Below are 24,929 nucleotides of genomic sequence, written 5' to 3'. Positions count from 1 at the left end.
ATATTGAAACCAAAAGCTCATCTATCTCTAATAGATGAATCAATGATAAAATCATGAGCCACACTATCTTTTTCCTCAATATTCTTTCAATAAGTATTTACTGCACTTGTCATCTCATCAGCACCACTTACCTTGGCATCACCATCAGGTAAGAAGAGGTAGGCACCACTTTTGTCAGGTTTATTTGTGGTTCCATACCATGAAAATTGCACATTTACTTCATGGTGTTTACCATCTTCTTTAGTCATCATTTTCTAAAGACAAAAAAAAATTTTAAAGCAACTCACTATTAAGATGTTAATCATGTTGTATCTGCTTCCATGTGTATGACAATTTTTTAAAAAATTACCTCAGCATAGATTGAAAAAAATATATATATGTATATATATATTTAAGAGACAAGGTCTTGCTCTGTTGCCCAGGCTGGAGTGCAATCACAGCACACTGCAACCTTGAACTCATAGGCTCCAGTGATCCTTCCGCCTCAGCCTTCCAGGTGGTTAGGAGTACAGGTGCGCACCACCGTATCCAGCTAATTTTTAAAATTTTTTGTGGAGACAGGGTCTCACTATGTTGCCCAGGCTGGTCTTGAACTCCTGGCCTCAAACGATCCTCCTGCCTTGGCCTCCCAAAGCTCTAGGATTATAGGCATGAGCTACTGCACCTTCCCTGAAACTTAACTAACTTAAGCCTCTAAAATTCACAGTTCTTGGTTAAACTCCCAAATTTTACGCTTGGCCCCAGAATTTAAACCTTCATAACATGAACAAAAGTCAGAACACATTCATCAAGGAACAGAGAAATATATAAATTAGGAACTCTAGACCAGTGCTTCTCAAACTTTCTGCAGAAGGAGCAGGCTTATTTTTTATTTCCAATAGGCATGAACCAATATTTTTCTAAAGTATAATAAAAATATTAAAAATTAAACTTAAAAATTAAATTTAAAGTGATATACCAGATATTCAAAGTTATTATTATTGTTAGAATCAATAGGCATTTGACTCTGTCAAATACTTTCAAAGTTTCCACAAACATTTCTAAACATTCACAATTTCCACACCTATCTTAGGGACCAGTAACAAACAGTCCACGGAACAGCAACACCCACAGAACACAGGCGTGAGCAGCAAGTGGTTAACGAAGGTACAAATAGTTGCTCATGTACCCTTTCACCATAGTACTTTGTACAGCCTTACTTAAGACATTTTCCCCCTTTGCATAAATAATCTACACATGCTGTAGTAAAAATGAAAAGTGAATTTCAGAACTCTTCAGAACATACCTCCATAAGCCCAGATTGAGCAAACCAGAGTGCAATAAAGGAGTTCTCTAGAGTTATAGATTCTTCAGCATATAACTTGTTCTTTATGTTGAAAATTCCTGTGTCTTCTACTTTACCATTATACAAGACATAATTAGCTAAATGCGAATTTGAACTTGCTGATTCCAAAATCTTATACACTTTCATTCCCAACGGTGGTACATGTGCTAGAAAAGAGACCTTTAAAAGATAGGGAAGAGGATTTATTAAAGAGATACATATCTACTGAAAGGCAAACCATTTATACTTTTGGTAAAAACAACGAACTACCATATTTTTTAAAAAGAGAATACAATTGGCCCTCCGTATTCCCTGGTTCTGTCTCTGCAGATTCAATCAGTCATAGATCAAATATATTTTTTAAAAACCCAATAAAAAATAACAACAATTTAAAAAATACAAATTAAAAAAATACATTATAACAACTATTTATATAGCATCTGCACTGTATTAGGTATTATAAGTAATCTAGAGATTAAAGTATAAAGGAGGGTGTTATATGCAAATACAGATGTTCCTTGACTTATGACAGGGTTACGTTCCATTGTAAGTTGAAAATACCGTAAGTCAACAATGCATGAAATACACCTAATCTACTGAACATCATAGCTTAGCCAACCCTACCTTAAATGTGCTCAGAACACTTACATTAGCTTATACTTGGGCAAAGTCATCTAACATAAAGCCTATTTCATACTAAAGTGTTGAATAACTCATGTAATTTATTAATCCAGTACTGAAAGTGGAAAACAATGGTTGTATGGGTACTTAAAGTATGGTTTCTACTGAATGTGTACCCCTTTCACATGATCTAAAAACAAAAAATCATAAGTTGAGCCATCTAAGTCAGGGACCATCTGTACTATGCCATTTTATATAAGGAACTCGAGTATCCACAGACGCTGATATCCATGGAGGAGAGGGGGTAGTCCTGGAACTAGTCCTTCACAGATACTGAAGGATGACTGGATAATACTATTCTATAAAGGTTTTGATTTATGGGTAGAGTATACACATCTTACTTCATCTAGAGAACCTAATAACGTCAAGTTGGCAGGCTTATCAAAGGCATTAATATTTTCATTCAAAATGTGAAATCATATGACCATCCTCAATTGTTCTACTATACTCTTCTTAATGGACATCTAGAGGAGGAAATGCCTCGAACATAGGGCTTACTGTAAATGACTTTTCCTATCAGAAATATTTTTGGGCCGGGCGCGGTGGCTCACGCCTGTAATCCTAGCACTCTGGGAGGCCGAGGTGGGCGGATCGTTTGAGCTCAGGAGTTCGAGACCAGCCTGAGCAAGAGTGAGACCCCATCTCTACTAAAAATAGAAAGAAATTATATGGACAGCTAAAAATATATATAGAAAAAAATTAGCCGGGCATGGTGGTGCATGCCTGTAGTCCCAGCTACTCGGGAGGCTGAGACAGGAGGATTGCTTGAGCCCAGGAGTTTGAGGTTGCTGTGAGCTAGGCTGACGCCACGGCACTCACTCTAGCCTGGGCAACAGAGTGAGACTCTGTCTCAAAAAAAAAAAATTTAAAAAAAATTAAAAAAAAAAAAAAAAAAAAAAGAAATATTTTTGTAATATTATTTCAGTATATAAGAAAAATAGTAAGCATAACATAAATATTAAACATACTAGTTGAGTCAGCACCAGCCATCAAATGCTTGAAGTTTAGCAGACAATAAACAAGGCATGTAAGATCACCGGGTATAAGACATGACTCCTGCCTTGCAGCAGCTACTATTTCACTTTCTAGATGGGATGCTTCCTGTAAAATCTAACCCAAACTTATATTATTGTTTTCCTTTCTATCTAAAAGATTATGCATATATAAAAGTAACCACCAATGGCTTTAATTGTTTTCCTTTCTATCTAATCTAAAAGATTATGCATATATAAAAGTAACACCAATGGCTTTTTTTATTGTTTTCCTTTCTATCTAAAAGATTATGCATATATAAAAGTAACCACCAGTGCCTTGCTATAGTGCCCAGGCTGGTCTTGAATACCTAGGCTCAAAGAGTTCTCCTGCCTCAGCCTCCTAAGTAGCTGGGACTACAGTACCTGACACCACACCCAACTAATTAAAAAAAATTTTTTTTTTCTTTTTAGAGACGGGGTCTCACAAAGTTGGCCAGGCTGGTCTTGAACTGCTGGCCTTAAGGGATCCTCCCTGCCTCAGCCTCCCAAGTAGCTGGGAGTACAGGCATAAGCCACCATGCCCAGCTTAGCAGTGGCTTTTGAGAAGCAGAAGCAATTCTCGTTTGGAGTTCCTAGCTTATGGCTGCAGCTCCAGAAGTACAGTTTAAATTACACTCCAGACTCTAAAAACTTAACCGTTCTAGTGATGTGGGGCTCAATATAACACTGTTTAAGAAACTTTCACACGCAAAAAAATATTACTTAAGCACAGATTTTCCATAATTATATCTCAAAAAAGAAGCACCTTTATTTTAGAAAGTTTCTCTTTCGTGATGTGTTATGTCACCTTTGCAATGAAAAGTTGAAACGATCCAAAATTATTAAGAAGGGTGGTATTTACCTAAATTTCACCATGCATAATTATCATTAAATAGAGTTAGACAAAAAATTCAAAATTTTATGAGTATCAATTACTTCAGAATAAACTTAACAATATGCGTACTAACAGAAATATACAATATACAAACAGCATGTACTAACATATAAATATTAACAAAAATGTTAACATTTAGGAAACAGAGGATCTATTTTCCTTCAGTGTCATTTTACTGGCCAGTTAAACTCTCTGATATTTACAACTTTCACCACTTCACATACACCAACACGATAGCTCAGCGGGGCTTTTACACACGCATACACTATACACTGCTATGCTTGCTTTACAATGCCTCTTTAAGTTCTATGGCCACAACATACCTCATAGGCTGTTCCCGAAATAGCATTTTTTGCATCCCAAACTGCGCTGACTTGAACTTCGATAGGTTGTCCTGAAGCAGAGAACACTTGCACCGTGGGGGAACTCACATAGACCGAGACCACCGAGGTTCGGTCTTGTTCTAAAGGATTAAATATCACAAGGTACCTGCAAAAACAGCTGTTTTACTATTGGAATCTCAAAATATTTTTACTTCTTTACTTCTTTCATACTCTTTGTAATACCTCAGTTCATAGAAGGTCACAGAGTCAACTTATAGAGAAGAATTAAAGGAACATTTTAGAAGAACTTTCAGAGAACAGGCAATTTCATCACAACAAATATCACACAGTACAAAGGGCAATGAAATAATGACTCAAAAAAACTTTTAAAAATGCTTACGAATCGAAGACATTAATAAACTTGTAATAAAGCTTTTTTCCAGATCCCAGGAAGCTTTATGAATATGGTTTTATTCATCTGTCTAAAAGAATCAGCTCCATACAGCTAATACCTCTGATCCCTGCCTAATCTCACTGAATGAAAGAATTCTTAATTTGTCTGTTTGCAATTTAGTCACAATTAACTTCAATTAAAAATCTGACATTCATTTTAGACTACCAAAACACAGCAAAACACAGGGCTATATATGCAGAATTATATTAATTCACATATGTATTTTATATACAAGAGGCCCTTATTGCTCAAAGAAGTTGATTCTGGGAAAAAAGGTCACTTGAAGTGAGTCCGCTTTTATAATAGCGCCCAAAATTTATAAAAAATCATGATAAAAAAAGATTTGATTATGAATTAGGTAGAAAAATAAAAATAAAAATTATTAAAACAAGTTTAGGCAATATTTGCAACTATGTACAATTTTTAACTTAAGCCAAAAAAGCGAATGAACTGGGATTTTTGGCACAATTTTTCTAATATTTTATACAAGTACATTATGACATTCTTCACGTAACATTTAATTTTTATAGGAAGATTTTAAACACAATTATATTTGTGAAAAATATTTAAACATTTCATCATTTTTCCTAAGGTTCTCTCTTAATTTTCTGATATTCAAATAATTCTCAGCTGAAGCACCCAACACCCTTGACTTTCTCACTAGCATAACTCTGCCAGATCCTGTCTCATGGCCTTGCCTGTGAGTGGCAATGTTCTAGACTGTCATAGCACAGACTTCATGAAATCTGCATCCTTTGCAAGATTTATGATTTTACTTATAATCAATATGGATCATATTATCTTCAAATAAATCAAAAGGCATTTCAAAGAAGATATCTGACTACTAATATAACTCATTGATTCACTAGTGAATATTTTCATGATCTGAAATATTTTGTTTTCCTATATAACTTTGTAACTGCAGGCACATAGAACTGAATATTCAGATAACAACTGCCTCTCCCTGACACACAGTATCTATAGATGGTAGAAGCAAGCTAGCATCTGTTTATTGTGATGCATCGGAAAGCCTACTAGTGTTCTCTCATTCTGCATGTGTGTCCTATATATTTTTGCTTTCAATTGAATTATACACCATTCATTAAGAAATAAAATAAGTACCTACAGGGACCAAAAGTAAAATAAAGGACAAGAGGATATAACACAAAATCTATAAAACATTTGACTTGTAAATTGTTTACCAGGAGAAGCATTTATGGTTTAAACAATATTCTGAGATACCAAAAGTGACAATATGATAATAAGAATGTCTCTAATTCCTACTTGGCTTACAGTACAGATCAGGATAACAAGAACTAACTTGCATGGCTTAAGTTCACTGACATTCCAAGAATATCTCTGATTCCTATTAGGCTTATAGTATAGATCAGGATAACAAGACCTAATTTGCATGGCTTATGTTCACTGAGATTCCAAATGTACACAAGAGAAGAATAGGTGAAACCATGTAATCACAAACATATTTACGAAGACCACTGAAACCTAGTACTAGACAAAACCCCATTTTATTAAGATCCATAGAAGCAACTCCCAAGGAGAGTGAGGCTGATGCCCCCTTGAGAAGTGTGCTCAAGAGACCTACCTGAAGGATCTGTCAACCTCCTCGCACCTTCCCACTGCTCTCTACCACCGCTGACATTTTACCTGACTGTTCTCCCATTACAAATGCACCTGGAGAATCTCAACTGTCAGGGTTTATTGTTATCGATGGGACTGTACTATACATTCCCCTAAGGTGCACTGGGGTAGAAAAACAGTGGAAGGTCACTCATTCTCTGCACCAAAGATATTCAAACCAGAACACGAGAAATGAGTAATTTCCTCCTGAAACCCATGTTCTCAGAGGCTGACAGAGCTAGTATGTGAAGAACTTGAGCAAACTGTGGCCTGAAGACTGAGGCCAACCTTCTCACTCTGCAGAAGCCCCGAAGCACATTCCGGCACCTCTGGCACACTAAGTCTGGCATCCCCACCGGCGTGCTCATTTAATGCTCCACCACACAGAGCTGGTCCCGAAGGCTGTGATAATAAAGCGTAATGTGTGCCCAAGCAATAAATTAGGTAATGAGCATCCAGAACACTGATTCCTTCCCATGGAAAAAAAAATGACTCACATTTAACACAAATAATAATTTTAACCATACATTTGGTTTTGTACCATATTAAATCACTTTTTATAATAAGCTGTGAACTAGGTTCTGTTTTGTTTCATTTTAGTAGCTAATTAGTATTTGACCATAATGATGTTTCTACTGTACTGAATGATTATATAATTATCATGCCAGGAATCTATTCAAAACTAAATGTGTAGAGTATATAATGAGTATAATGCTGCACTAAGAAAATAATTTTTAACATAATTAGAGATTCACAGCATGTTCTTCAAGTGCATCACAGTACAAATTTATCTGATACACAAACTCCTATCCATGTACATTTTAAGTAGAGTCCAGAGAAAGTATGATCACATATAAATTATATAGTTCCCTTGGAAATAAGTACACCACCACAAATTAGCTAAATTTTCATTGTCATTATCACGTTTGGTAGTCAAACATTGGTTATGCTGCCAGTATCCCCAAACATGAGTCCTTTTATGCCCTTTGGTTGAGAATGAAACCAAGAGCTTTCAGTGTCGGATCATATCATACTCACTTACTGAAAATTAACAATATTTGCTCCACACTAACAAAAGAGTAGTATTCATACCCTGAAAATGGGGAGGGTTAGTTTCTATTTTACCCTGGAAGCTCAGTGTTTTTTTTTCCTTCTCCAATTTGCCCACATCAACATTAGCTTCTTACCTATCATCTGCCACCAAGGCACCTCCAGCCTCCTAGTTCTCATTGACACTGGGTCCCCACAACTTGGGGTTACAGGCAATTATCCCAATTCTGTCCATAGAAGGAACAGCTCTCATCTCATGAAGAAAAAGCACCCATATGCTAACTGCCAATCAAGTTAGAGGGCAGAAGGTGATCTACTTGGGCCGGGAGAAAAAGGAATAGAGAAAAATGAAAGAACCTCCCATGTGTTCACGCCAAACTGAAAATCACTTCAGGGAAGAACTGGGATGCCACTGTAAATGTGGTTCTGTCCTTCAAAATTCTACTGAGGATGAAGTGTATTCAGAATTCCTTCACTTCTTTTACAGAAGTAATTCACATCATGTTAAGAAAGACTAAATTTGGCAATCCCCGAGTTTTCTCTTTGAGGCAAATCTCATCAGTGCCCATTAAAATGTAATAATATATTAGGACGAGACAGGCCTCCTTGTAGGACTCGATGAGGGAGAGTGGAAGGAATATGCCCCTGGTCAGAGGGACCCTGGAATCCTTACTCAGTGCTTCCCGTGTGCCTGGGCCAGTCCAAGCCCAGATGGGCGACCTCTGAGGCACAGCCTCCCATCTCTCCCACGGGGCAGATAAGGAAACTGAGGCTCAGCAAGGTTAGGTAAGTTGCCAAGATCTGTTCAGCTACAAAGTGACACAACGGTGCTTAGAACTCAGTTTACTCCCAGAGCCATCTTCTTACCACTTCACTCACAACACAAGCATATAAGGATCTTTTTGACAGCTGGAGTTTACCGTGGAGATTCCCTTATTTCCAAATTCTTATGTGAAGAGCTTTCTCCTCAGCGATGCCAAAGATCCCCACAGAGCTTCTCTCCTTAGGAAGCTCGGGATGAACATAAGCTATTTATGCTTCACGCTTATATTTATGAAAAGAAATTTTTAAACTGGAACACAAAAATCTTGCACTATACACTGAGGACTTCACCTATGACCTCACTGCATGAAGTAAGCAAAAACAATATTTAAGGAAACTTTTAAAAAATACTCCATGTTTTTAGGACACCACAAGGAAGATAAAAATGAAAAATATTTTCAAGTCCTCTGTAAGTGTAGTTTAAAAACCAGTTAACAATCACCAGAAGTTTATATGAAAAATAATTGTAACTTCATGTGCCTACCACAGTACCTGGCACAGAATAATGTTCAATAAATAGGCGATGAATGACTAACGCACAAAAATCCCATTAGGAGAGTTTATCACTTATAAATAATACCTACTAGTGTGGGGCTTTACATTTTATCAGGGTATTTTCATTTTTATTATTTTGAGTCTTCAAAAAAATGCTTTTCAATTCCTCAAAAAATACAAGATAAGTAATTAACCCCTATGTAAAGACAGAGGAAATGACAGATCCAGGGCCACAAGGAAAGTTAAGAACAAAGCAAAGACTAGAGCTCATTTTGTTTGATTCTTGATACGTGACAACGTATTAAAAAAATTCATTTCAAATAAGAATATATTCATCTTCTCTAAGTAGCCTCATTTGTGAAACATCATCTAGAGAACAGTATTAACCTTTATACAGTATTCTAAATACTAAAATATATAAATTTATATGTTGACAAAGACTGCAATATCTAGATTTGAAGTCCTTTTGATATATTCCGTCTTGTTTTCTAGGTTTAAAATATAATGCTTACCATACTAGTTATCAGAAAAAAAAATCAAGTTATTAAAAACTAGAGTGTCTTTTTAAGGTATATATTAGATCTTCAAAAATCATAGTTCTGTGATTCCTGGGCTCTGAAGTCAGATTTTCAAGCTCAAATCCCCACCATGCCACTTACAGTTTGAGAAGCTTTGGACAAGTTATTTCATTTCCCCAAGACTTAGTAGCCTCAATCTATGAAAATCAGGAGACAAGATTATTGTTGAATGTTAAATGAGTAAATGACAGTGAAAACCACCCAGCTCAGACCAGGCACAAAGTAGAGTCTCAGTAACAACGCACTTCTCTCCTCTCCCTTACAAGACCCTCATGGCATCCTGACCAAGGACCCTGGGACACCATCACACCAGATGGCACAGTGAATGACTTAAGGGATGCAGACCGAGCTGTCACAAATCCTTTTTGTATAAGGCACATGTAATATAAATAAAAGAAATTAACAGAATCACACATGTGACGACACAGATACCTTGAAACAAGAGTTTTGATAACATGGTGATGTTGAGGGAGGGAATAAGTACACCAGTGCAGAGATATACACACATACAAACTAACCATATGGTTATGACTAAATTAAAAAGCAAGAAAAAAGGAAAGAAGGATACCACCTGGTGTGCATGGTTATAAACTTATGAATGTGAATACATAGTCCCAGTCATGGAAGTACTTACAGTCTAGGAGAGGGAGAGACAGAAACAAACTGGGAAATTTAATGTAACAGGGAAGGCAATAAGACAAAGGTATACAAAGTATGTCATGTGACACATACACAAGAAGGGGGCAGTTAGGACAATTAAGAATTAATCAGGAGACCAATCAAAATAGAAAATTAATTTTATACAAAATGAATAGAGCGTATAGACAGAAAATGATAAAAATTTACTGAGGGACATAAAAATGAATAAATGGAGAGACATATGATCTTTCTAGGTAAGAAAACAAAAATAATGCCAAAATAAAAACAAAAAACCTCTTGCAATATTAACTCATGAATCTTATGCAATGCCAACATAAATCTTGTGGAAATCCTTTTGTTAGCAGAAAGGTAAGAAAAGGAAAAGAATCGTGAACTGGACAAAACAATCCTATAATAAACAATTACCTATAATAAGACAAATGATAAAATGGAGGCATTAAAATAATATGCCAACATTGATTCCAAATGAACTTAAAACATAAAAAATGATAGAAAATTTGTAGGAAAAAAATATGCATAATTTGTGGTGAAAAAGTTCTTTTTAATCATAACCAAAAAAAAAAAAAACCACATTCAAAAGCTGATAGATTTGATAACAAAAGCCTAAAACTTTTTCTATCTTAAAAATAAGATTTAAAAAGGCAATATATGTAACATAAACATTTGTACCCCCATAATATGCTGAAATTAAAAAAATAATAATAGTAAGATTAAAGAATAAAAAATAAATCTTTGGAATCTCTTAAATGTCATCTTTTTGTATGTGAGTAATTGACTGACAGCTTTAGGGTGGGGCTGGTCACTGGAAAGATGAAGGAAAGATTAAAGGGTTGGGGCTTTCAGCCTCATCCCCCAACCTCCTTTCAGCCCCACCTCCCAAACTCTGGGAAGGCAGAGGGGCTAAAGGTCAAGTTGATCACTAATGGCCAATGGCTTAACTAATCATTGTCTATGTAATAAAGCCTCTATTAAAACACAAGAGGACAGGGTTTGGAGAGCTGAACATGGGTATGTTTTTGGAGGGCAGCATATCCGGGGAAGGCGTGGAAGCTCCATGTCCCTTTCCCTATACTTCGTCCTACATATCTCTTCATCTGTATCCTTTGTAATACCTTTTATAATAAACTGATAAACCTAAGGGGTTTTCTGAGTTCTATAAGACGCTTTAGTAAATTAATCAAACTCAAAGTAGGGGTCGTGGGAAACCTAACTTGAAGCCAATCCTCAGAAGTTCTAGAGGTGTGGACTTGGAACTGACATCTGGCTTGGCGGGGGGCAGTTTTGGGGACTAAGTCCTCAAGCTGTGGGATTTGACACTATCTCCAAGTAGTGTCAGAAGTGAATTAGAGGACACCTAGCTGGTGTCCACTGCAGAACTGATTACTTGCTTGGTGGTGGGGAGAATCCTTCTCTACTGCCATTTGGTCACAGAAGTCTTCTGTGGTGATTGTTGTGTTGTCATGTGAGAACAGAGCAAAAATGGTTTGAGTTTTCCTAAACACTTTCACTTCCCAGAAGACACGGAGGAGTTGACAACAAACAAGAGATCTCACATCTACTAGTCAACTAGAAAAACGACATAAAAATAGTAATCATTTGCTTGAGAGCAACGGAACACACTGCTGAAGAGTGAACTTCACAGAAATGACTGTCTTCTATAGTCTGGGGCATGCCAATTCGAGGTAAGGGAGAGGTTGAGAGTTCCATGCAAAGCCCAGTACAAAGTCTAGAACAAATCACTAGAGGGCAAAAGAGCATTTAGTGGGGACTTGGGAAGCTTCAGGTACACAGTTGATTTTCTCATTAGGACAAGTGCCAAATACTGAGGCTATGCAGAAAGGGAAGTTTAAAACCTAAATAGAGAGCTTCTGAAATGCCCCAGAACACATCAGGGAGTAGGGCCTACAAGATATAGCAAACTATTAGTTGAAAACCTAGAAAGCTAGATGAACAAGAGGTTCAGAAAATCAGCCTCAATTTAGCATAGTCATTGACTGGAATAGTACCTTCTAGAAGAAGGTATTTTCTGGAGCCACTATAAATTTTATATTAATATAATGTCTAACACTCAATATAAAATTAGGAGACATCTCAAAAGACAGAGCTACATGACTAAACACCTAAATGAAAAAGACAAAAGAACCAGAACCACACATGACCCAGATATTGAAGTTAGCTGATAAGACTTTAAAATAAAATTAATATGTCCAAGGAAAGAGAAAAACATGAATAAGGTAGATGAAAGGTAGAGCATTTCACCACATCAATTAATACATTATAAAAAAGTCAAATGAAATTCCAAAAGGATAAATATTCAAAATTAAAAACTCCACAGATGTGTTTAGCAATAGCAGAATAAATGTGTTTAACTCAGCGGAATAGATGTCAATAAAAAAGCATCCAAATTGAAGTGGAGACAAAAAAAGATAAGGCAATATAGAAAAGAATGCTAGGGACATAGGTAACTCAGCAAAAAGATTTAATATGTTAAATAAAATATGTGTAGATGGAGATAAGAGAGAAAATAGCATAAAAGAAATATCTGAACAGCTGAGAATTTTCCAAAACTAATGAAAGAGACCGACTCACAGAAACAAAAACTCCATGAGTCCCAAACAGGGGGAAAATATACCATGATGTACCATGTTAAGTCCCCTCATCTCCTCCAAAAAAGGCAAAATCTTAGAAGCAACAAGTAAAAATACGACAATACTGACAAAGGAACAATAAGATCGTCAGCTGACACATCAACAGAATGAAGGAATCCAGGAGAAAATGGAATTACATATTTAAAATGGTGAGAAAACAATAAACAAAAAAATACTGCCAACCTAGAAATCTATACTCAGCAAAAATTTCTTTAGAAAATAATAAAGATATCTGCAGATAAACAAAAAGTGAGAGTATGAGTTAACAGCAGACTTATACTAAAAGAAATGCTAAGTGTTCAGGCAGGAGGAAAACAATCTCAGAGTGAAACATGAAATTGCAGGAAAAAAGGAGGAGTACAAAGGGGGGTTAAATATGTGGGAACATATAAATGAATATCAGCTACATAAAACAATACAAAAATTAATAATTTGAATTAGAGTATAAATCATGCTTTTCTGTGGTAAACACTGAAAAAATAAAAATCATCTATAACTAATAAGTTAGGATAAAAAAATGTAATAATAAAAAAATCCAACCTAAAGGAAGGCAAAAAAAGAAAAATGAATTCGAAGGTTACTTACCAAAATACTAGCAATAGCCATTGTTAGGTGATGGCATTTTAATTCATTATTTTTCATAATTTCCAAATTTCTTGTATCTAATACTTATAATTTTATAATCGGAAAAAATATAACTTAATAGTCTGCCATTTAATCCAATAATTCCTACTTCTAGAAATTCATAAGGAGAAAACTAGAAATATAGATTAATATTAATAAATATTTAAACTATAATATTTCATATCTGAATAATATAATTATCTAAACAAAACTATTCAAAATATTATATTAACTAATGAATATAATATTAAATTGAGGGAACAAATTAATAATTAAAAGTATACTTATGGGTTAGAATATTAATAGACATTAAATACTTCTGAAGATTTTTTAAAAATACGAAATGTTTGTTATATTATTAAATATGAAAGATATTTCTTTCAAAGAATGATTATATACAAACAATGATCAATGAAGTATAAAGCTATATAAAATTCTATAAGAAAAACAAACTCAATAGATATTTCATCTAGATTTTGGGATTATGAGTGAATATTCTGCAACTCCTTTTTATACTTCTGGATATAAAACACTATTCCACAAAAAAGTATGTGTTTTTAAAATAATCAGAAAAATAACAATAACAAATAATTTTTTAAAGGGGGAGGTCGTTAGCCAGGCAAAGGAAAGCAGGGAAATCTATTCCAGGTAGAGTGATTGTAAGAATAAAGGCACAGATACATGAATAAGAATATTATTTTCAGGACATAGAGGCCATTCAAAACCACTAGAAGGTAGTAAAGTGAACCTCTAAAAATGCAAATATAAGAAGCTAGAAAAAAAGAAATATAAATTCCAAGTCATAGTGAGGATTGGGGTGTCTTTAAATCATTGCAAGGAGCTTGGACCTTATTATGCAGTTGATGGAGAAGGTTTAACATTGCTAAATTTTCATTTTCAATACTACTTCTGGTTGCCAGGTGAAAGGATTTAAGGGGTAAAGACTCAAAAAGCAGGAAGACCAAGTAGATAGCTTCACGTAGATAGCCTAGGCAGGAAAGGTGAAAATCTTAGAGTGGTAGAAATACAAAAACAGGAACAAATTTGAGAAACACATATGATATCTTATTAGTTGGATTTTTTTGGATTCCTTGAAGAAGGCTGGGTGCTAAAACAGAAGAAAAGTCTTCTACAACTCCTGGTTTCCAGTTAGGGCAGAATAGATATGGTGGCACCATTAACCATGATTAGACACCTAATAGATGGGTACTGGGAGGAAGTTTCAAGATGAAAGTGATAAATCCAGGTTTATACTTTTTGAAGTCCAACGTCAATCAACATGTGCCTGAGGAACATCCACAGATTGGTCTTGATGCTCCTAAATTAATTATCTGAAACACAGAATCCACTTTCCCACTAAAACTATAAAAATTAGGTTTCCAAGTATGGTAGATAGTATAATGGCCCTCAAGATACCCACTTCCTAAATCCCTAGAAGAGACTTTGCAGATGTGATTAAATTACAGATCTTGGGATGGGGAGATTATCTTGGGTTTTCTAGGTGGCCCAATGTATAAACTCACAAGGGTCCTTGTAAGAGGGATGCAGGAAGATCCAACAGAGAAGGTGGCCATGTGACAACAGAAGCAAGAGGTCGGACATGCAAGGAAGCGGCCCCAGGCCAAGGAATAAGGGTAAAGATGAAAAGGAAAAGAAACAAGTTTCTGGAAAGAACCATCCCTGCTATCATTTTGTTAATCCAGTGAAAATAATTTTGAACTTCTGATCTCTAGAACTGTAAGATAATAAATTTGTGGGGGTTTTTGAGACTAAGTTTGCTGGTAATTTGTTACAGCAGCAACAGGAAACTCATACACACATTATACTATTCTCCATATTGAAAATGAGGATTAACTTCCAGTTTCAAAGCACAAAGACTAAAGACTTTTTATCAGCAAACTTACATAAAAGAAAGTCCTGAGTCCTGCAAAAGGGAATGGGGGTGACCAAAGAGCAACAAGAGCTTAGTGTCCTTGGAACTGCACCCACACTGGCCAAGGTGGTTATTATTTTTACCCATTTAAAATTCTATTTATTTTTTAATCTCTGAATATCTTATGCTGGACCCCATTCACTGGAGACGTGCACCTACGCACAGATTTTTGACACGATTCCAAGGCCCCCATGTTTAAAAACCTTTCTGGTCCTATAAAATAGGTCTTCACAAATAGGCAAACATTTAACTATTTTCCCATAAAAATCCCTCCTGAAACTATACAATAACAATCTCAGTTATCTTCAATTACCAGATATTGAAATTTCTATCTGCAAGGGGAAAAAGATGGTTTTTGGAAGCTACCACTTGGTTAAGTAACAAATATGACCTGGTCTAACAAGAAAAAATTTCAACACTAAAGTACAGAACACTCTTTCTCTTAGCAATAAAAATTAGGATTTTACTTGAATAGTGTATAAATGTTATCCAATTTATCTTCCTAATACATGAAAGTCTGTTTCAACATTTTTCCTATATTTAGGAGAATAGCTTTCTTAAAATTCAAGAACAAAATTATATGCATTTATCATCCCCTGGAGAATCATTTGACCAAGGACAAGGTTTAAAAGGAAGGTAAACAAGTGGACTGCGTGTGTGATCAAATGCAAATATAAAGCTGCTCTTCACAAAACAATAATATGATAGCAGCACCTAAAACTGCCACTGTCAACTAAGTAATTTCTGCAAATACCTTACTCTCCTCACATCCAAGAATTCTATAAAATATTACTCATAAAATTTCTTAGTTTAGAAGTATGACATTATAAGTAAATATCCTAGAAAGCTATGTTAGAAAATATTACTTCAGTAGAAAATTATTTTTGTTAATAACACCTAATAGACAAAGCAGTAAATCAAATAAAAAATTGCATTAAAGGAATATTTTTACTATATTTATGCCAATTTGACTTAGCTGTTGGTAGAGAATTTTTCAGATATTATGGTGCTCACAATAATAAAAATAATACCAACAACTAGCACTTAATGAGCCTTTAGAACAGTGATGAGCATACAGTATGTGCTTTACTTGAATTAACTCCTTTCAGCTTTACAATCACCCTATGACGTCCTAAAATCATGCCCGTTTCATAGATGCACAGAGTGGTTCTATATCCTGATCATAGGTAGCCACTGAAGTGGTAGCACCAGGATTCAGACTCAGTCATGCAGGCTCTGCGGCAGCTTGGAGCTAGGGAAGGTGGGATGCTGTCCTCCTGCTGTGGGCAAGGCACTCAGGAGGCACCACCCGCGGCCCTAGAATCCCATCACTGCCCCACACCTCCCTGAACACAGCCTCATCAGACTGCTCTACATCCACCCCAGCAAAGAGGAGTCTCCACTCTAAAGCCTCCCCACCTGCTGGGGTATCAGGGGTTTCTCTGAGGTGATGAAGATTAGGCAACTCCCTCTGGTTGCTGTGATGACAATACAAAGAGTTCTTTCAGTAAGTTCTTACTTTTTGTAAGAGTGGTGAGAAGGGGATTTGCCATATGATAATAGGTCTTCATTTTATAATACTGGAGATATTTGGAAAACAGCTTCTTTATTCTATGTCCCAGTTATCAAAAACACTTGGTGATTTCCTAAAGTAGGGTTTTCTACCCCAAAACTTCCTGTCCCGTTGTTTATTCAAATGGATGCCTTATAAATGATTTATACTTCGATAAGAAAACCAAATGTCAACTGGATGCGACCTTGGGGATCACCTATTTCAATCCCTTCTCCTCCCAAATATATAGCTAATGAAACTGAAGTTCCAAAAATACAAGCTGGTTACTGACAGAGATGGTACTAGAATCAGTGCCTTGACTCCCCATGCAAGACTCGCTTTCCCAACACTGTGCTCCTTCCAGGCAGAGCTGACAGTGAGATCTGCCCATAGCTCAATCGTATGGAAATAAAAGAGTTGATATTTCATAAATGTCAACAGAATTTTTAGTTCCAAATGCAACTCAATACTATAAATTAAAGTGTTAACACTCAAAAACACAACTACAAATTTCAAGGATTTCCCACTATGCAGAAACCATTTCTAAAACCATAAATGCAACCAAAGTAGAAACAACATGTAGTATTTTAATTTTTATAAACAAGAGAGGACTGAAAAATCTTACAACTATTCCAGTGTACAACAGAAAACAGTAAGTCAATAAAGGATAAATATTCCTGTATAACTATTCTAAAATGTTTGATACTAAAGCAATAACTAAAGAAACAAACACAAAAATTATACATAATTTGGCTGACCCCAAGAGTCTTGTCACCAATTAAGCTGCTTTCTACTTTGAGAGAGTTTTGCCTAAAACAAAAATACCATCTGTTCTACCTAAAACATTAAGATGTTCTATTTTCTTGTCAATTCAGAAATCACATCTGTAGCTATTTCTGAAAAGACAGCAAAAGACATTATATTTATGGGTGACTGCATAAGGAATGATGTTCAATCAAAATGTAATTTTCATCTACTGGAAGAAAATTTCATTTCTCCAATGAATATAATGCTGTAACTTTGGAAGAACATAGAGTACATAAACAGACTAATTTTCACAAATAAAAAAGACCTTAAAAGTTAACACAGTAAAATAAGATTGTTTTGCTGTTAAGGACAGAAATGGCAAATATGTTTGTATTCACTTTGGGTATCTGTGTTGACAAATGAAATCTATCTTGTCTGAGGTTTCCAGGTGAATAGAGGAGAAAACAACTTTTTATTGGTGCTATGTCTCTTTCATGTTAGTGAGCCATCATATAAGTGGTAAAAATATGAAAACAACAAAACAGAAACCACTCTCTATTTTCAAAGCACTTTTGGAAACAATATCAGTCCTGGGAAAGAATCCCTACTATATCCAATGACCCGATTAAAAGAAGATACAAAACACTAGAGAAAACATCACTCACAGTGAACGCAAACACAATGTCACAAGGGATAAAGAACACGTTTCGAAGAAAAACACACAAGCCAACCAACTACCTATAATAATTTCAGTGTATATTAAGTGCCTACAACAAATCTTAAATCCAGGCATGTTTTAGATTGAAAAGTAGCCCAATTTCACATACAATTATCTTGCCTAAAAATCAAATAAATAAAATGAAATAAAATAAAACAAAATATTAAAATAATGCTACTCTCCAAATAAGGATGAAATAAATGACTCCAAAGGCTCTATTTAAAATTTTTCTTTTTACCACAAAGCTGTGAAGTGTTCTGAAGTCCAAGATGGGCTTGAAGCCCTCCCTGACTTTTTCAGGATCAGGATACCTTCACTAAAATCCTTTTCCTTGTTCCTCTCGCAGTGCACGCTTTATTAATCTGCATTTAGAAGGAAAAAAAATCTGGTTCAGAAGAATGGAAGACTTTGAAATATGCCACATCACTTCAGTCTATGCTCTGATCTGCTTTGAGTTAATTAGCTTCATGTTAGCGATTTCAGAAGACATGATGGACACTGGGAGGAAAAGAGGCAGAAATTGGATAGAAAACTAAGTTCTCAAGAAACGAAAGAATAAACAACTGAAGGAATTTCTCTCATATAATGGTCAATTACTCCCACCACACCATAAATCACTCATACTCCAGATATTTAATTTAATACTTTCCTAGTGTATTATATTATTTTAATAATATAATTTCAACTAATGTGTGAAAAGGCTTTGGCACTACAGCAATAACAGAACAGAATCACTCAAAATTTACATCATCTAGCAGACACATCAAAAGGAACGCCAGCTATTTTTTGACACCATCTCATTTCCTTCTCGAAGTTTTTTTTTTTTTTTACATTATATAAAGTTCTGTATTTCTAAATATCTTAACTACAAATTATTATAATCCTTCCCAGATTACAGGCAGTACTGCTCATGCTAATTCTGCCTTCATATTGTAACCTATCAAACTATCTCATCATAATTGTACATATGTAGGCACATATTTTCCTCCCCATCGTCTACACGTCCCTGATTATGGTCCTTGATGGGGCAAGATGTTATCAGTAACAAGCAAAATCACTTTAATCTCATCACACAAACCATGCAACTAAAACACACTGCGTAAACTGAATTCATTGTGTAATAATATGACAATAATAAACTAGAACCACACAGCTAGTTAGGAAAGTTTGATTTAAAATATAAACAATAGAAAGGCAATTAAAACATAGACTAACCAGGCAATTTAGCAGATGTCCCCGAACAATAAACTACTTTGCCTTTGCTTTTCAAGAAATAAAACCATTTTACATGCAATCTTAATCACTTCCACAAATAAAATCTAAGATAATTTTGTACCTAGAAACAAAATCACAGCAGACTAATTATAAAGGCCTGAGAAGAAATATTCTTTATAGTTCATGTGAAATCGATCAAAAAAATGATTTAAGAAATCATGCCTGGAAAGCACTAAGGAGGCAAATCCCACACTGTATAGCACTTAAAAATAAATGTATGAGACTGATAATAGCCTGACAAACATTTTCTTCCAACTTTTAAATAACAGTAACAATAATGTATATACAATTAATATGTAATTATATCATAAACTTTAAACTGCCTGGTGTGAGAATTATAAAATGTACTATTTCAAGAGGTACAAGAATGAAGTAAGAAATTTTTTAAAAAATGAATTCTGATAATAAGGAAGCCTGAAGTACAGCTGGGAACCTAGAACACTCAACAGAGCCAAGGACAGGACTCTTGCAAAGAGTCAGCACCTGAATACCCACGTTTAGAGAATGTGGTGCAGAGGGATGAAGAGGCAGCACTGCTCAGCTAGCAAAGATTTCTTGAGACACATTATTGAACAGGCTTTTGAAATGATGGGAATCAGAACAGAGGAGAAAAGTAGAGGCACTCAAGCATGGATGCTACTAACAAGTCACTGTCATTCAGAAGAGGAAAAGTGATTTCTGCCACACGGTGTCTTTTTTAGGAAACTTGCTAATTATTTTAAGCAATTTCATAATTCTCCCAAACCATTACTCTACAGATCTATAAACCTGTAAACTGTGAAATTCAAAAGGCTCTGGGGAAAAAAATCAAAAACTTTTTCATAACTCATTTGGGGGTACAACCTAAACTGAACTGACATGACGCTTTTATAGAATCTTTAATTATCCTATTTAATCTGAATATTCAGAAATGTTAAACAGACCCTGTAGTAATATGCCTGTAGTAATAGTACATGCATATTACTTTCTTAAAATTAAAAGAATTTTGAATTCATACCATATCTACCCCTGAAGATTTCAGGTAAGGCATTGAGGACTTGTTTTAGGGGCAGGCTTGATAGCAGAGTATAAGTCACAGACCACTTGGAAGAGAGACCCTGCTTGTGTTGGTTCTGAGCAAGAAAGAATCAAGAAATGAAAGGGCCAAGAAAACATGAACACGTCCCAACATGGTGCTGCTCAAGACAGAAATGCAAAATAAATCTGTCATTAAATGAATGATGTATGAACCAAGGAATAACTATCTATATTTTAACATGGTCCTACATAGGTCACTAAGAAATAGTAAATGCTGAATACTCCAAATCCCACTAGGATATACACGTTCTTACTTTATGAGCTTTTACTTTATCTCTTTACCAATATTCTTCATTTTGCAGGATTCAATTATGTTTTGGTTTTGGAATAAAAAGAAAATTTCTCAGTTTCATTAATAATTATAAGTGTGTTTGATATGATTTTCCTACCTAATAAGTCCTGAGAACAAATTTTAAAGCAATTTCTAGCACGCAGGACTGCTTTATTTAGTACAGACCTATTTCTGTGTACAGAACACAACTGCAGCCTCTGAGCAGAAGGGGGCAGGGAAAAGTAGCCAATGATTAAAATATCCGGGAGCTGCTTTTTGATTTAGTTAATGAACCTAATGAGTAGATGCTACAAGTTGACTACCCAACAACCATTATCACTTCCTCCTTTCCTGATAGAAACCTCATTTTATTCAGGATGGCAATAGTGCTAGCCTAAAAAAAATCAAAATGAACAACCCCCAGACCCCCACATTCCACATTTCCCATGTTAAGTGTGGCCATGTGGCACAGTTCTGGCTGATGACATGTAATTAGCATTCTATTCAGTGGAGATTCTGAAAAAGTTATTGTTTGTGTCTCCGGTTTAATGAAAGACAGCACACTCACAGTCGGCATGGTTTTCATCCTTTGCTCATCCCCCTTTCTGGATGAAACATTAGATGCAAATGTATGAAGAAGCAGGAACCACTGGGAGTCGAGCCACAGGCTGATGGTGGCAGAGCTCCCAGGTAAAAGCAGCCTGGACCTTTGATAACACCATGGAGCACACCAGGAGCCCTGGACTGCCTCCCTAGCAACTTGTTCTTAAGAAAAATAAAAGGCTTTCTTGGGACGCCATTGTAACAGGTTACTGTTACACGCAGTGGAATGCAATACAAAATGAAACACTATACATACAAGAAGTAATACTGGGTAACAAAGGTAGGCCAACAATTACCACAAACTTAAAGAACAATGAATGCAAAATGTTCCTAGATCAGAAATTTTCCCATAAAGATTCACCATTATAGAAAAACTGCTTAATCGCCCATCAAATATTACACATACCTTTTCTTCATAATTTTTATCCTCTCTAATTTTTAGTTATTAGTTTAGCAAACACCTCCTATGTACCAGGCATGTCTTCCACATTTCACTCAACTATTCACAACTTCTATAATTCAAACAAGTCATCTTCATTTTTTCCACGGCAATTGAAAGACAAGAGTTCATAAAAATTTAAACTAAAACCTCAGAATTTACCAATTCCATGTTTTGTTTTGTTTTTTCTTTTCTTTCTGAGACAGTCTTGCTCTGTTGCCCTGAGTAGAGTGTAGTGGCAGGATCATAGCTCACTGCAACCTCAAACTCCTGGGCTCAAGCCATCCTCCTGCCTCAGCCCCTAGAGTAGCTGGGGCTACAGGTGCACCTCACTACGTGCTAATTTTTTCTATTTTTTGTAGAGACGGGGGTCTCGCTCTTGCTCAGGCTGGTCTCGAACTCCTGACCTCAAATAATCCTCCTGCCTCGGTCTCCCAGAGTGTTAGGATTACAGGATTACAGGTGTGAGCCAGTGTGCCTAGCCTCATGCTTTCTTTATTTTAAATGAAATGGTAATCTAGGCATGTTATTTTCAAACTTTACATGAAATTTTATGAATATAGAATATTTGACCACTCATTATTATCGTTCTTCATTTAAGTCTTTTAAAATATTTGTTCACATGATAAGCAAAGCTGATAGTCTATAGTTCTATCTCTATATCTGATTATTTCTGTAGGATAGGTTCCCTTTCAGTGCAACCCCCAGCTCAAATGCTCCTGGCACTAGGTCACTTTCCTCAAAGATTACTAGATGCATGTTAGAATGATGAACAAGACCCAGCCCAGACTTCAAGGGGTTTAAAGCAGGTCTCTCTGGAAGAACATTATGCATGTGGTAAGTGGGAGGACAGTAGGTAAACACATAGTCCCATGTAGGCACATCAGAATGACACCTAGCTCTGATCAAGGACCTCAGGGAAAGTTTTCAGAGGGTATAACATTTAAGCTGAGTCCCAAAAGACAATCCAGAAATTAATCAGGCAAATGGTGTGTGTGGGTGGGTGGGTGTGTGTGGGTGTGTGTGTGTGTGCGCGCGCGCATTTGGGGGTGGGATGGGAGGTTTTATTTTGTTTTTGTACAGGCAGCAAAGTCTAGAGGTAACAGAGCATAGCATGTAGAGAATTCATAGTTCTCTGAATATGTTGTTATCTGAATATAGTTGTTGTGAGGTTGGAGCACATAGTGCAGGCTGGGGTGACATGAAAGATGATTCTAGAGAGACTAAAATGCAGACATGTAACTCATGTTAAAGAGTCTGGTGTTTTTCCTTAGGACGATGAAGAAAAAAAGAAGAGTTTTGAGCTTAGAGTTCCAACATCATTGCTAATATTGGCTGAGTGCCTGCCAAGTGCTAGGTCCTATACTATGAAGATCACATACCTTATTTAATCTCTGCAACAAATGTATTAAATATTAATCAGGGACACCTGTCATAGGGATGTCACTGTCAGTAGGGGAGGGACAGGAGTAGCCTGAAGCAGGGTAGTGGCATTGAAGATGAAGAGAAGTGGACAAATTTGAGATACATTTAAGAAGTAGAATGAAAAGACCTAGCATGTGTTTGGATACAAGTTGAAAGTAAAATAGAGAAGACAGAGATGATCAGGGTAACCCTTTAACTTACTGTCCAAACTCATATACTTTTGAGAGTGAAAGGGGCCACTAATGAAACACTATGTTATATGGTCACTCTAAAGTCGAAAGAACTTGGGACCATGGAACAGGCTCAAATGGGGAGGAGGGGTTCTGTTTTAAACACGTGGAGATGGAGGTGCTAGTGGGCCAGGCCAAGAGAACTGTGTGCCTGACCTATGGGCAGGTGGGTGGAGAACTCAGGAGACCTGTGTCAGCAGAGATGGACGTCTGAGGAGTTAACAGTACACTGAGAGCCAAGAAAGGCGACAGAGTAGGAAATACTGCTCTCCCAGGAAGCTTCTAATTTTTTAATCTTCCAGTTGCAAAACAATTACTCAGGATCTGTCATGTGCTCCCGCCCCTCTTTGAATTCTTAATTTTGACTCATCTGTCAGCTGAGTTGACTTTATCAAGAAATTTTAAAATTTTATTATTAAAAAGAAGGAAAGTATGCCTGTGGTATGTTTTATAAGTGTTTTCGTATTTGAAAATGTCTTTTTATTGCCTTCACATATGAAAGATAACTTGAGTATAAAACGATTTCAAAATTTCATAGTCTCCTTGTCGGAGGAGAAGCCCTAGTCTAGCTTTTGTTCCATGTTATACACCATATTATATGTCTTTGTGCCTGGGCACTTTTACAATATGTCCTTTTTCCTTCTAATTGCACTAAGTTACCAAGGTGTACTGGGGGTGACACTTTTCATTTGTATTACCCAGCACTCAGCCCTTTCCATCTATAAAGTGAGGCCTTCTCAGCTCAGAAAACTTGTCAGTTTTATCTTTGATCATTGCCTCTGCTGTATTTTTTTTCCCCTAAAGATCTATAATTCTTTTGTTGGAATCTTGTCCCCCATACCTATCACCTTTTTTCTCTTTGTTCCTTTTCGTCTAATTTTTTTCTTCATTCTTAAAAAGCATCTCTTGGGTTTTTTTTTTTTTTTATCCTGTCACCGATACCCTCTCTCAGTGCCGGCTTCACTCTTCATACCACGAGTGAAGATGGTCTGCCCTGCCCCCCAAATAATCTTTCCTTATCTCACTCCTCCCCTCTTCCAAATCATCTTGTCATCCTTTCATTGCAGCTTTTCACTTTCTGTTTCATATTTCTTAGAGGTCATGACTCTTAAACTTTTTGAAAATTGCAAGTACTTTTTAAAAATTTTCATCTGGTCTCTGTATTAAATCATTTTAATAGGTAAGTTGCTCTTCTGAGTCTTCATGCTACACCCTATTTTTTTTTTTTTTTTTGGTCATTCTATACACCTTTTTCATTGGTTTCCTATGATAACTTTCTACTCACTTATCATAGAAGTAGACATCCACCCAGACCCTGTGTTTGGTAAAGCTGCCCTTGGTACCCTTAGTCTGTTTTATTTTGGTATTGGTTGAAGTCCCTCTCTTATCTAGAGTTAGTTTATTTGACAAATATTTTTTGAGCACCTATAGTGTGTCGGGTATTTGCCAGGAGA

The 24,929-nt window shown here is 36.0% G+C and overlaps 1 protein-coding gene across 1 annotated transcript in view; it reads right to left on the bottom strand.

The window, feature by feature from the left end:
* MAN2A1 (mannosidase alpha class 2A member 1) overlaps window positions 1-24,929 on the bottom strand; it is a 167,736-nt gene that overhangs the window by 46,678 nt on the left and 96,129 nt on the right. Inside the window, exons 13-15 of the mRNA XM_069492771.1 lie at window positions 4,237-4,402; window positions 1,286-1,504; window positions 132-254 (exon numbers count right to left, since the gene is read on the bottom strand). Coding sequence (XP_069348872.1) covers window positions 132-254; window positions 1,286-1,504; window positions 4,237-4,402 — 508 coding nt within the window. The remainder of the gene's footprint in view (window positions 1-131; window positions 255-1,285; window positions 1,505-4,236; window positions 4,403-24,929) is intronic.

This window comes from Eulemur rufifrons, chromosome 17 (assembly GCF_041146395.1).
Source record: "Eulemur rufifrons isolate Redbay chromosome 17, OSU_ERuf_1, whole genome shotgun sequence".
Lineage (NCBI taxonomy): Eukaryota > Metazoa > Chordata > Mammalia > Primates > Lemuridae > Eulemur > Eulemur rufifrons.
The sequence above is the reverse complement of the archived record's forward strand: the minus strand, read 5'-3'. Positions and strand labels throughout refer to the sequence as shown.